The sequence below is a fragment of the Patagioenas fasciata genome, chromosome 1, assembly GCF_037038585.1.
Source record: "Patagioenas fasciata isolate bPatFas1 chromosome 1, bPatFas1.hap1, whole genome shotgun sequence".
Taxonomy (NCBI): Eukaryota; Metazoa; Chordata; class Aves; order Columbiformes; family Columbidae; genus Patagioenas; species Patagioenas fasciata.
Genome location: NC_092520.1, coordinates 95973859 through 95986330, shown reverse-complemented (window position 1 = coordinate 95986330; position 12472 = coordinate 95973859). Strand labels below are relative to the sequence as shown.

General features: G+C 39.5%; 1 protein-coding gene across 6 annotated transcripts; it reads right to left on the bottom strand.

Moving 5' to 3' along the window:
• Nucleotides 1–1147: 1147 nt before the first annotated feature.
• Nucleotides 1148–12248, bottom strand: FAM3B (FAM3 metabolism regulating signaling molecule B). 6 transcript variants are annotated; one of them, XM_065844892.2, is made up of 10 exons: nucleotides 11857–12246; nucleotides 11220–11256; nucleotides 9621–9791; nucleotides 8102–8245; nucleotides 7173–7296; nucleotides 6359–6417; nucleotides 4737–4787; nucleotides 3420–3507; nucleotides 2572–2704; nucleotides 1148–1456 (listed from the first exon to the last, which is right to left on the bottom strand). In XM_065844892.2, exons 3-10 carry the CDS (start codon nucleotides 9625–9627, stop codon nucleotides 1370–1372), a joined length of 693 nt encoding a protein of 230 aa, XP_065700964.1. In that variant the 5' UTR covers nucleotides 9628–9791; nucleotides 11220–11256; nucleotides 11857–12246; the 3' UTR covers nucleotides 1148–1369. The 6 variants fall into 6 exon arrangements, with proteins under 6 accessions (XP_065700964.1, XP_065700990.1, XP_065700972.1 ...); XM_065844918.2 differs by lacking the exon at nucleotides 11857–12246 and adding an exon at nucleotides 11723–11785; XM_065844900.2 differs by lacking the exon at nucleotides 11220–11256.
• Between the last annotated feature and the right edge of the window lie 224 nt (nucleotides 12249–12472).

Below are 12472 nucleotides of genomic sequence, written 5' to 3'. Positions count from 1 at the left end.
CAGTTTGGAAACTGGTAGCAGGAAACTGGTAGCTTCAGGGACTGGTGGTGGATGTAATACCAGAAAGCTGTTGGAAACACAGCAGTGACCACAATCTGGAAGTGGCAGATGCAGCAAGGGTAGAGATTTGTAGCACTGCTGAGGGGGCATCAGCCAGGCAACGTGGAGAGGAACAGACTGAATCTCTGGCTGTTAGCAGCTATCCTCTCAGGTCACGACTTCAGATTTTTCTCTTGCCCAAAGTCAAGAGTGGGATGCTCCTAAGTAACTCCAGAGTGCTGTGACTCGTTTGAAGCACAGCATTTTGAGAAAGTTGCTGCTAAATGAATGTCCTTAGTGTTGAGAAAAATGTAAAGAAAGATTAAAACATACCAGGTAAGTTGAGTCTAGGGATGACAGAGTTGATGAGAACAGTCTTCAGATTCATAATAGACTGGCATAAAAAGAATGGTGATGAGTTATACTCTGTGTAATATGCTTGGTCCTTTTAGGTTAATTCAATATGTTTAGGGAATAAATAGAATAACAGTGAAATGCTACAGGAATGCTGTGAAATCTGCCATATGGGAAGCTTTTGAATAACAGGGGGAACAAACACCAGTTAAGAAAGGTCCAAATAGAGTCAATGTGCTTCAGGAAAAGGGAGACTGAATAAATGGCTTCTACAGTTTCCTTACAGTCATGTGTTTGATTCTACAGTTAGCATTAAGAACACTTAAGCTTGCATGAAGTCACGACATTTTTGAAGGAAGTTAAAGGAAGAAAAAATAATTAGAAAAACCATGTAGATTTGCAGCTTAAATTTAGCAAAATAGTTCCAATAACTTGATCTTTATGTGTTAACATTGTTATTGCATGTTGTCAACATCACTATAACCAGCTCAACAAACGTAACTGCTATTTCCATACCTTTTCTGAAGAGAATTGGCTACTAATAAATTAACATTAAACTAATTTGCTTTAGTGCTAGGGATTTTATATTACAATTTAGACTCAGTTCTATTTGTATATTAGTCTTCAATAGGAATGAAAAGAAAATAGACACTAAACCCAAATAAACAAGCAAAACCAAAACACTAAAATTACTAATGACAATGTATAATCATTTTTAAAAATGCTGGTATTTTATGAACGAATTCCTGAACACTGTAATTCCAAAACAGAGTATTTTATTTCCACTTGTCATTAAAATACCTATTTGTTTCCAGATTGGAGTAAAACCTCACAGAGGAAGGGAAGGTTAAAAACTGTGCATGTGGCTTCTTTTACCATTAGTGTTCAGATGCTTATTGGGTTCTGGAGGCAATTTGCTAGAGTAATAGATATAAAAAAATATAAAGACATCTTTATTAATGAACTCTGCATTTGTTCAGATCAGGTTTCTTGGGATACAGCCTTCTATTTGGATTTCAGCTGGCCAGCCACTGTATCTGTTGTTCTTGTCAGAGTGGATTATCTGTCAAAAAAAAAAAAAAAAAAAAAAAAAATCAATATTTGGTTCACCATTAACAAACTAGTTTGTCAAACCTCATACAACAGAAGGAGGTAACGGGGTAGGACTGAGAAACTAAGTAGCATCTTACATATCTTGCTTGACGTAATAGGTGCAGATTCCACCAGTTTCTCTCTCAATCAGAGTGCTCTATTTATTTCCCAGATAGCTGTCATAATATGCCCTAAATATGCCCTTTTTTTCCTGCAGAAACTCTGTAATGTGAAGATTGTAACAATATTCTGGGAAAAAAATAACTATGAAAGTTTCACATGCCTTTGGAGGGAGTCAGTATCATCAAGGGAACTGACCTCTGTATTGGGTTTTCTCATTTCTGTCTGCCCCTCTGTCATACAGATGAGCACTGCTGGTTTTATAGAAAGGGAATACAGCAAGGTCACAAGTGCAAACAGAAATCTGATTTTAAAATGATATCTTTAGTCCTCCTGAAGTCTGAAGGCAAGTTATTTGGAAAAGTTTTGTAATGCAAGCACTGCTGTACGCGCATGGCTAATTTGAGACAGCCCCATTTTCATATGAAAGTGTCTATTTTTATGAAGGCCTTGGATTTTGTCCTTAAGTCTCTGTACAGCATGTCAGGTTGGACATTTAAAAACTGAGACTCTAGAATTAATGGTCACCTCTGAAGTCTGTCTACAGACAATTTAGTGCTGATGTGGTAGAAGTCAGTACTGTATATGATACAGATCCAAAGCAAAGGAGAATGACAGATTGGAGTCATAGAATAGTTTGGGTTGAAAGAGACCTTCCAAGGTCATCTGGTCCAACCCCCCTGCCATGAGCAGGGACATCTTCAACTAGATCAGGTTGCTCAGAGCCCCGTCCAGCCTGGCCTGGAATGTCTCCAGGGATGGGGCATCTACCACCTCTCTGGGCAACCTGGGCCAGTGTTTCACTGCCCTCATTGTAAAAACTTTTTTCTTCCAAAAAGAACCTGTTTTGTATGACTGAGGCTTACTGAACTCACTACAGTTATTATAACTAACCCACGAAATCTGCACCTGAAGGTTATATCTGATATACAGACAAATAAAAAATGAAAATTAAATTAACCTGACCTTTTCTTTTTGGATATCATCTGGCAACTTGAAGCCTTTGGCAGCCATAAAAGCCCAGCTTGACCTGAACTTCATATTCCATATTTGTTTACTTCCCAGCTCTTCTACTAATTTTTTGGCATCGTTTTTCAACCTAGGAAAATTTAGTAAAAAAAAGAGTTAAAAAGAGTTAAAAATTCACAATGGGAAAAATGCTGAAAAAGGGCACAGCTGATTCATGCCTTACATTATGATGTCAGCAGAAGCAACAATGAAAAGTTTAAAAAGTCCTGAGAGCTGTCTTAGTAGCATGTCATTAAACTCAGAGAGCAAAATTATTTTTCTTCCTCCTCTCTACATTCCTGATGTTAATATAACCTGCTTGTAACAGCATAGCAAACTGAAAAATGTATCTTAAATACTATTCGATATTTCAACCCCTCTTAAATAAGGACAAGAACATAAATTAAAAAATTTATCAACCAAATTAATTACTATACCATGAATTCAAATAAAAGATCCCTAAGATTTGAACGCACTTGAAGAATCCGGTTAAGATGTAAGAAGGAATGCAGGTGTGGGTACCTTCTTAATAGAAGTTGTGACCCAGAGGTAACAGTATTGCCCTTTATGAGGACAACTGGTGCTTTTAAAGAAATATGACACTATCTATCCATCTGTGGAATCATCAGCATATGTGATATGGGCAAGTACTGAATGGACATGGAATCAAAGCCTTTTAGGCAAAAAATGAGAGAACAATCCTGACTATAGAGTGAAATTCATAATTTCTTTGTGCCATGATGCAATAACGATTTTCAAGTTATTAATTGCTCTGTTCCTCAGCCTGTCATGAATAACTTGCTTACCGGGTGCTTCCTTCATCCTGAGTCACCATCAGAAGGAGGGACCCTTCTGGTGCATTTTTAATGAAAGTCACCATCTCTCCAGAGTGGTCTGTTGAATCAATTACGTAACCGATTATTCACTACATGATATCACATTGCACCTACTTCCAACCTGTTTTCACTTTTTGGCCTTGTCTATTCAATATGAGACTTAATTAGGCAATTTTTCTGTTTACAGGCAAAGGTCCTAATCCTGAAAGATGTAGAAAGCTGCTGGCTCTCACAAAAGGCTAGGAGGGCATAGATTGATCTGCATTTCCCAGTAGTAAACAAAGATACATCTGCACTTCTGCAAAGGCCATTTACACAAAGGGTAAGTATATAGATGCTTTCTTATGTTTACTTAATGTAATATTATACATGCAAGAAAAAAATGGAATAGTCCAGGAGAAGTCACTGCTATTCTGTGTGCTTCCCACTACCATGCTATCTGCAGAGTGGAGTTCCACACTGCTGTACATCCTCTTTCATTAAGTGGCAGCCTATTTGTAGCACTAAGATATTTATTGGTTTTGCAATTGCTAGACATAGACAGGACACTTGTTTTCCCTACAAAAAAATGTAACAGGAGCCCTGGAAACATTACAACCTACATACTGTATTATGAAATTGTAGTTCCATGATTAGTCCCAATGTGATTTCTATTCACACACGTAAGGTCACAAGTAGTCTCAAGTGGTCAGAGAATCAGCTTTCAGTGCCTTCTCTTTCTCCTTACTAGTAGGTAAGGAAATCTTTATCATTCAGAGTTTGGAAAATGTGCTAAAAGCTACTCTTAAAGAAAGATTATCTCTCTTGCTGCATGAAGAGATGTCAAGAGACAGACTAGCAAATTTCCTATGATGATTTTACAAATAAATAAAACAAAATATGCAAGGAAAAGGAATTTTGCAGACAGAAGTATCTGGATATGGTACCTGTTTAAGCGCTATTCCTACCAGACTGAAATAATAGAGAAAAAGGACAATTAAAAAATAACAATTTGATAATTTAAAAAAAAAAAAAAAAACCAAAGAAAAAAGGCAGCAAGACAATTAAAAAAAAAAAAAAAAGACAATTAGTTATCTAAACCAAAAGGAGAAATTCAGCTTTTCAGGTAAAATTTGTCATCATATCTGACCAGAGCATGCTTTATGAAGACAATGGCTATTTATTTCTAGCTAATCTGCTTAAATAACACAATTGTAGTCTTTTGAAAGCGCAGGATAATTATTTAAATGTAAGTCCTTTCTTAACACTGAAACGCTAACAAAAGCTCTATCGCATTCTTTTACCTACCTCCTTCCCACATGTCAAAAAATTGTGTTGATGTAACTTTTCCTGTTCGATCTGTAATGAAAAAAGTTGTGTAAATGTAAGAAAAATTGTTAAATTCGATCAGCACATACAGAATTTTCAGCTAAAGCTAGGCAACTCTAATTTTGTGTATCATTGTGATTCTGAATTTATGTTTTTAAATTGGAAAGAATATGGAATGATGTAAGTTTAAGATTTGGGAAGAATATTTTGCTTTGTGCAATTTCTGAATCATCAAATGTGAGTAAAAAATTGTATTACTTTTATTTTAAAGAAGGAATTCATTTTACTGTGTAGTTCTATGTTTCAGAACCCTAAATAGGAAAATTAGTTAAGCCTAAGACTACTTGAATGAGCTTAATACTATTCTGCACAATGTTTTAGATGTGCAAGCTTCCATACCATTTGGATCTCAGTGGACAGAAATTCAACACTCACCATACCAGAAATTAAGCATGCAAACAACTGGTCATTCCAAAACATTTTGGTCAATATTCATAATTAATTATGCTGCTGTTTAGATGGCTATCTGTTTAAACAACATATATATTATACAATTGGAAGCAATTTTCAAATTTCTACATCCACGACAACTGAATTAATTGGTTTTCACCATCCAAGACCCATATCCCTGCTACATGAGGTCCTCTTACTCTACATCTCTATGCTGAAAACTCATTTTTAACTGTTTACCTATTACAACCAGCAAAGTTTTTACGATTCCTTACTGGAAAAAATAATGTAGTAGTTAACTGGGAAAAAAAAAATGGAACAGGTTCTTGCCCATGGTAATTTCTCCCAGTGATTTTAGTAAAATCATGCAAGTTTAGACAAGATCAAGAACTTGCTTAGCAATTATGGGACCAAAAAAACTGGAACATAAGTGTTTTGTGATCCAAGCCAAGCGTCTGTGCATTTGAACTCCCTTTCTTCCACATCCCCCCAACATTTAGCCATTCATTTCTGTCGAGGTCCATTATTGAACACACCGCACTTCACCACCATTGCCATTCATCTACATTAAAATAGTGCCTCCACATCTGGAATACACTGCACTTTCTGCTTTCTAATAGCTGCCATTATAAACAAAGACATATAATGACAGTTTAATATTAATCAAGCTTTGAGTCTGTCTTGCTGTCCAAGTCTGGAAAAGGCACATGCACCTTGGGGCAGAACTGCAATTCTCAGTTACTGCTTGACCCTTATCAGTGGAGAAGTAGATGTTAATAGTTTTTATCACGGACTGGACCTGAAAGTACAGTCTTACTGCTGGAAATCACGGATATTTTTGCTGTTACACAAGAAGCAGTTCTTTAATAGAATACATATACACTGCTTCTATGCACACATTTTCTATTTTCATATATTGATTATGGATTTTTTTTTTTCCCCAGAAGACTATTTCTCTAAAACATGGATTTGTTTCTCATACATTTAACATGAATCAAGTTTGTGATTTTTTTCCCTTTCCTTCCATACTAGCTAGGAAAAAACAAACAAACAAACAAACAAACAAACATCCTCCCCCCAACCCCAAGAACATTTGTAAATTATTGCAATACAAAAGTATGTCTCTTGCTAACATTTTTTTTCTTACTTACAGTTAACAATGGCAATGTTTATACCTCTTCCAACATTACCCTTCTGTTCGCTTATGAGCCTGGAATTGAAATAAATAGAGTATCAGAAGAATGCATCCATCCAGAAGCTCTGATCCAAAGTTATATTTACCAATGCTAAGTCCTGATGCTTGTGTTTTCTTCAGTTTTTTAACTCAAGACTTTGTAGTAAACAACAGCTACGGTTTAAAAATCTTGCACATTATATCACTCAGTTTCGTTCAACGATGTACAATGAGTCGTTCAAAATGAGCCAGATCAAGAGAGTGCTTTGTAGAAATCCAGCCAGCAGATAAAGAGGGAAAAAAACCCACCCCAACCCAACCCAAAACAAACCCAACGCCAAAAAGCAAGATAAAATGTAATTTTGTGGTAATATTGTATGTGGACTATATCTACACAAAGGATAACTGCAAGGTTTTGAAGTCACTCTACCCGCCCAGTTTGAAAAACCATGAAAGAACCTGACTTTCAGAAAGTGTTGACCATTCAACATACCATAAACTGGCAATCCTGAACCATGAAGATAAAAAATCATACTTGAAACTAACAGTTGAATGCAGCTTATGGAGAGGAAGAAAGAAAATAACCTGAGATTAGTTGTTTGGTTGTTGTTTTTTTTTTAAAAAAAAAGGAGGTAGAGGCAAGGGTTAGATACTGTCAGGTATATTCTGAGTTTATCACCAGAATAGGAGCCCCTTGGTAAGAGCTTACTTGCTGCTAGTGAACCAAAATGAAACACCCTTCTTCACACTACAAAGTACTTCCTTAGACTTAAAGGTAGATTGGTACTCACAGATCATCCTCAAAACAAATTTTAGCCAGCTTTGCTTTGCCACCACCACTAAGAATTCGATAGGAGTAGCTCCCAGGGGAGCAAGGAGACCAGTGATCACACTTCTGCCTTTTGGGGACTGGGGCTACAATGACAAGGACGAGAAAACATTTTCTTGGATGCTGCATGAAGGATTTCTACATGGAAATAATGTCAACATGCTAAGCTCAAACATATATATATAGAAACCAATCCTGCCGGTTTTCCAGTATTCTGGCAACATTATCACAGATTGGCCTGGGCTTTAAGTTGTTGACTTTCAAACAGCTACTGGGACCGAGAGCAAGCTTATCTAGGGAAAAATGGCCTATATGGTGTGATCTGAGTCTAGAGTCATTCTTTTGTACTATTTCATATAAGAGGAAACAAGGGCTAGAGAGATGAAGTATTCCTACCAACAACTTGAGCTTAATAGTTATCATTCTCATTAAGCCTTTTTCACACCATAACATAGTCACAGAATGAGAAAAACATACACATTAAGCCATCCAGTCAGATTAGAGGAAAAAAATAATGAGGATGTAATCACAAAGTTTAGCTAGTGATTCAGCAGTTTACTGTAACTTTAATATACATATGATTGAACCAAAGCTGTACCTGCAGCTTTTTCTTACATGCCAGCAAACTAATACGGTGTTCTTACATTACTATTCAATTAATTATATTTGCATACTGGCAAACATAGGTTGACATTGTGTTTCTTCAAAGATAACGTCTAAGAAATAGTTCAGACTTACATTAATAAATTAAATTTACACAGCCAACTTAATTCTTAAAGTAGCACACACCAGATCATTTATTAGCTAGCAAGCCATTTGTCATTTACCATGTAAATGCACAACATTAGATCTAGTATAAAGGAAAATAAAAAAAGAAGTACAACTACATACGCCTCAACACTGGTTTGTTTCCAATGTCTTGAAGATTAGCAATAGAAAATGTTATCTTTTCTTTGCGTATATGATCAGCGAATAAGTATCCCAAGTACCAAGCAGCCAAGGATGCCAAAAAGAGCCCTGCTAATTTCACAGGACCTGCCAAGGTAAAAAAGAAATAACAACAAACAAACAAAAAACCAAAAACAAAAACACAGAGACATAAATATATTTTTGTAGCAACACAGAAAATCTTGTATTTTCTCTGTCACTGCTACACAAAGTGGCTATTTTATTTCTGATTAATCGTGTTAACTGCAGCCTTCAGAGATGAGGTGATAGAGTATTTGTTGCATTCCCGCCTCTGACAACCCGTTTTGTTTCTAAAACTTGATCTTCAAGCAGAAAACTCCCAACAAGACTCCCTTCAATGCACACCCATAAAACCTCAAAGAAAGCTCAGCTTAATCCTACAAGGATTTTGACTTTGAAAAGTACAAGATACCACACATGACTATACAGACAATACACAGTTACTATTGATTTTCTGTGACAGGCAGACCCTACAGGAATGGTTTAAAATGCTGACCATGCAGGGAACTCCCTCCATTCACCCTTTTGACATGCTGGGTAAAAATAACTGAAGGCCCAAATAATCTCATTCACACGATGAGCTCTGATTGCATTCAAACATGACTAGAGTTGTTGTTTCACCTTCTCTCAGTTATATCACAGTTTCCATGGACTGTATTAATGGTGCATCAACACACTATAAAAACAACAGGATTCACATTTTTCCTGACTATGTGGAAATAGAAAACAATTCCATACTGAATATTTCATCTTCCTCCTCGTCAGAAATGCTAACACGCACTTCTGATCTGCAAGAAATGCGCCACCTCATTTATGATATTGAACAAAGAAGTATCACACTGCAGTTGTGAAACACTGATGATTTGATGCCATGTGATAACTTCCTGATCTGCAAAGGAATGTGTTCTTGAACATGTTCAACCGATATGTTCACTTTGCCAACCTGCTAAAAAATATTGTGTATTATCTAGCCTAAATCTTCCTAGTAACAGTTTATACTTGAGAAGATATTCCTTTCTTTCTTGAAAGTGCCTTTACAAATGTCAAGATTTCTGCCATACCCCTTCTCTAGAATAAGGCCGAATTGTTCACTTTTTCTCCTCTCCGATTTTGCAGATCCTACTGTTCTCCCATGAATTCTGCCCAATTGGTCCGTTTTTTGCTGCAGAATAGACACACTAATCCAGCACACACATTCTGGAGGCTCTACTTCTGGCTATTCATGCCAGAAGGAAGTTTGAATATTTTTCTTAATAGCAGACCACCATAAAGACCAGGTCATTTTTCCTGTAAAGATTTTACCTCTCTAGTTACTCCCTATCCTGTATTTGTGCGTGTGGTTATTCCTGAATTCTACCTGGCATTGAAAACAAAATGTGTAACAAAACACTGCAGAAAACTCACATTGGTAAACTAGCACTGAACAGTACTATTGCCTGACCTCTCATTTTGTTTTAATTGCAACAGAAGTAGCAAGTGTCCCTCTCTGACACAGTCATCTCGATCAACCAGAAGCACAGCTGTACTCCAGCCTTTGAACCTCAGTGAGGGAGAATGTGGGTAATGATGAACACTGAAGGTTCTTCTGTAAATAATCCCAGTTTCTTATTTTCTGCATCAGAAAAAAGGGAGAGAAAAAAGAAAAAGCAAGTAAAACCTTTAAAGGTACTGATCTGAGCTCTTAAAATGTTCTGTGTCATTGTATTTAGGAGTCATAAGTGTGTGCATTTGTGTGACTGTAAGGAAGATACTGTGAGAAACTTACTGTATTTTCATCAAAGGATTAAGATTGAGAAAGTAATATAATAGAATCATAGAATACCAGGTTGGAAGAGACCACAAGGATCATCTGGTCCAGCCTTTCTTGGTAAAAGCACAGTCTAGACAAGATGGCCCAGCACCCTGTCCAGCTGAATCTTAAAAGTGTCCAATGTTGGGGAATCCATCACTTCCCTGGGGAGATTATTCCAATGGCTGATGGTTCTTATAATGAAAAAAATCCTCCTTATGTCCAAATATACATAATGAATCTTCTGAGGTATAACAAATTCCCCAATTATTACCTCAGCCTAAGAGAAATCTGTCTCACTCTACCACTCGCTGTGGTGCGAACCTGCACTAAAATAATACTTGAAGTTACACCAACATTTAATTCATTTAGCGAATGTGAACACGAGCCTTGACAAAGTTCACGCACACAAAGAAGGAAGATGCAGGAACCACGTAGAATGAAACATTATTTTTTGGGGGGGTGAGGTGAACTGTAAAGATCTATGAGACCATCAGTCAGGTTTTATTGTGCTTTTTCTGTTCTTGACTTAGCAGGTGTATCTTTACAATGATTTTGCACTGTTTTTCAACAAAACTATGGAGCAACTGTTGCAAAATAGGCTCAACAGCATAGCATTTTACCTCAGTAGAAGAGAAAGTACACAATATCTAACTTCTATTATTAGATTGCATTTTACTTTAACTGCAAGTTTCTTAAATGGTTCTAAAATATGCCTTTTAAAGATTAAATAATACATTTACCAACTCTCCTGCGAAGCTTGTGCTTAGTTCTCAATGTTGTTAGAAAAGATTTTTGTTGCCAACCATCTTCTGGTTTTACTTTCTTATTCACAAGGCACTGAGGGACTGGATTGATCCTATCTGCTGGGTCCACCTGGAGCTCTTAGCTAAATGAGGTTATACATCCTGCACAGATTTTTGGTTTGGTTTTTTTTGAATACCTGCATAGACATGTGTAAAACCCTACACAATAGCAGCTAAGCCATTAACTCAGACAGACTTAAGGGAGTTAACAGAGATTAAAATTTGCTGTCCACCGCAGTTAGGAGTTACAAAGTCCGGTCTAGATTCACAAAAGCTGGACTGTGCTTTTGCTGATGTTGGAGGCTGTGGTTGCTCAGCCCAGTACCAGTAGGGGGACGGTGTGCGGCAGAGGGGCTCGCTGTGCCCTGGCAGGTGGCACCAACCTCCCTGCTTCCGCGTCTGCCCCGGAGAGATGACGCAGCCGGAGATACCCGGCAATACTCACGGTATCAGGGAGACAAGAGGGCAGGGAGGAAGAAACCCTGTGGGCAGCCCGGGTGTGGCAGGACACGTAAGACAGTGAAATAGAAGGAAAAGAAAGCGATTAGCAGTCCCACCTTACAGCAGCTCCCAATTTCCTTTCTCCTTCAAGTGCTCGCTTGCCCCTTGGCAGAAACAATAGCTCTAACTGTAAGCACTTTTTTTTTTTTTCATGCTTAGCTGACTCGAAATGCCCACTTTCCCCACACCTCGCTAATACACAGCTATACACTGCAGGATTTTAAAAGGGGGGGGAAAAGGCAAGCGATTTAAGACTCAAATTATTCCAATCTAAAAATGTGGTTGTCCATCACTTTTCAGATGTTGGCCAGGAGCCCAACCGCGAAGCCCAGCACCGGCCTCCCCGCTCCGGATCGGGGGCTCGGGTACAGCCCTCCCGCCCCTTTCCCGCGGCGAGCGGAGCCTCGGCTCGCCCGACTGGCCGGGGAGCGGCTCCGGGGCACCCACCTGAGGAGAACGCAAGGCAGGAGCGAGGTGCCGGCTGCCTCCCCGGGAGCACCGGGCGGCCGCACCGGCGCCTTCTGCGCCTCCCTTTCTCACTCGGCGGGGCGAGCCCCCGCCGCCGCGGGGCTGCTACTCACATTGCCGCTTCGGCCACATTATTCAGGACGGGGGCCGACTGCTCGCCCGTCCTCCTCCTCCTCCTTCTCCTCGTCCCCTCCTCCTCTCGGGACGGGCAGGGTCGACCCCCTCGCCGCGTCCTGCAGCCACTGGAACGTCGTTGGGAAAGGAGCGGCCACCTGTCGGCTCCGCAACACCCTGGCGCCGGCAGCGGCACCGCAGGGTGCCACACACCGAGTCTCGCACCTCGGTGCCCTGGTCGATTTCCTCTGTCGGGGAGACGGCGGCAGCTGCAGGGAACGGCGGGACACCTCAGCGAAGCGGAGCGGGGTTCGGGGGAGGGCCAGAGCCACGGCGCAGGGTGCGAACGGGGAGGGGCGACGCTCCCATCGCCTTCCCGGCCGTTTTGTGCCTTGCTGGTGTCGGGGAGGGCTGGGAGGCATCGAGCTCCCATGTTATCTCATTGGCAAAGGCCGTGAAGGGACTGACGCTTGCTTGTAACAGCTGCTCTTGAGGAGGAGAGGGCGTTAGGAGCAGGAGGTTTCATCTGCCAAACCAACCCTCTTTTGAGCCAAGGAAGTACAACCGTAGATGCCACCTAAAACCTTCAAACATAAGAAGTAGTGCTAAAAGTTT

Bases quoted from the DNA above. Each gene is read 5' to 3' on its own strand.
- FAM3B (XM_071811292.1), bottom strand. The intron at 6,418-7,172 runs GTGAGTACCAAT...TTTCAATTCCAG, and splicing joins ATTTGTTTTGAGGATGATCT to GCTCATAAGCGAACAGAAGG. The intron at 1,457-2,571 runs GTCAGGTTAATT...TTTTTTTGACAG, and splicing joins ATGATATCCAAAAAGAAAAG to ATAATCCACTCTGACAAGAA.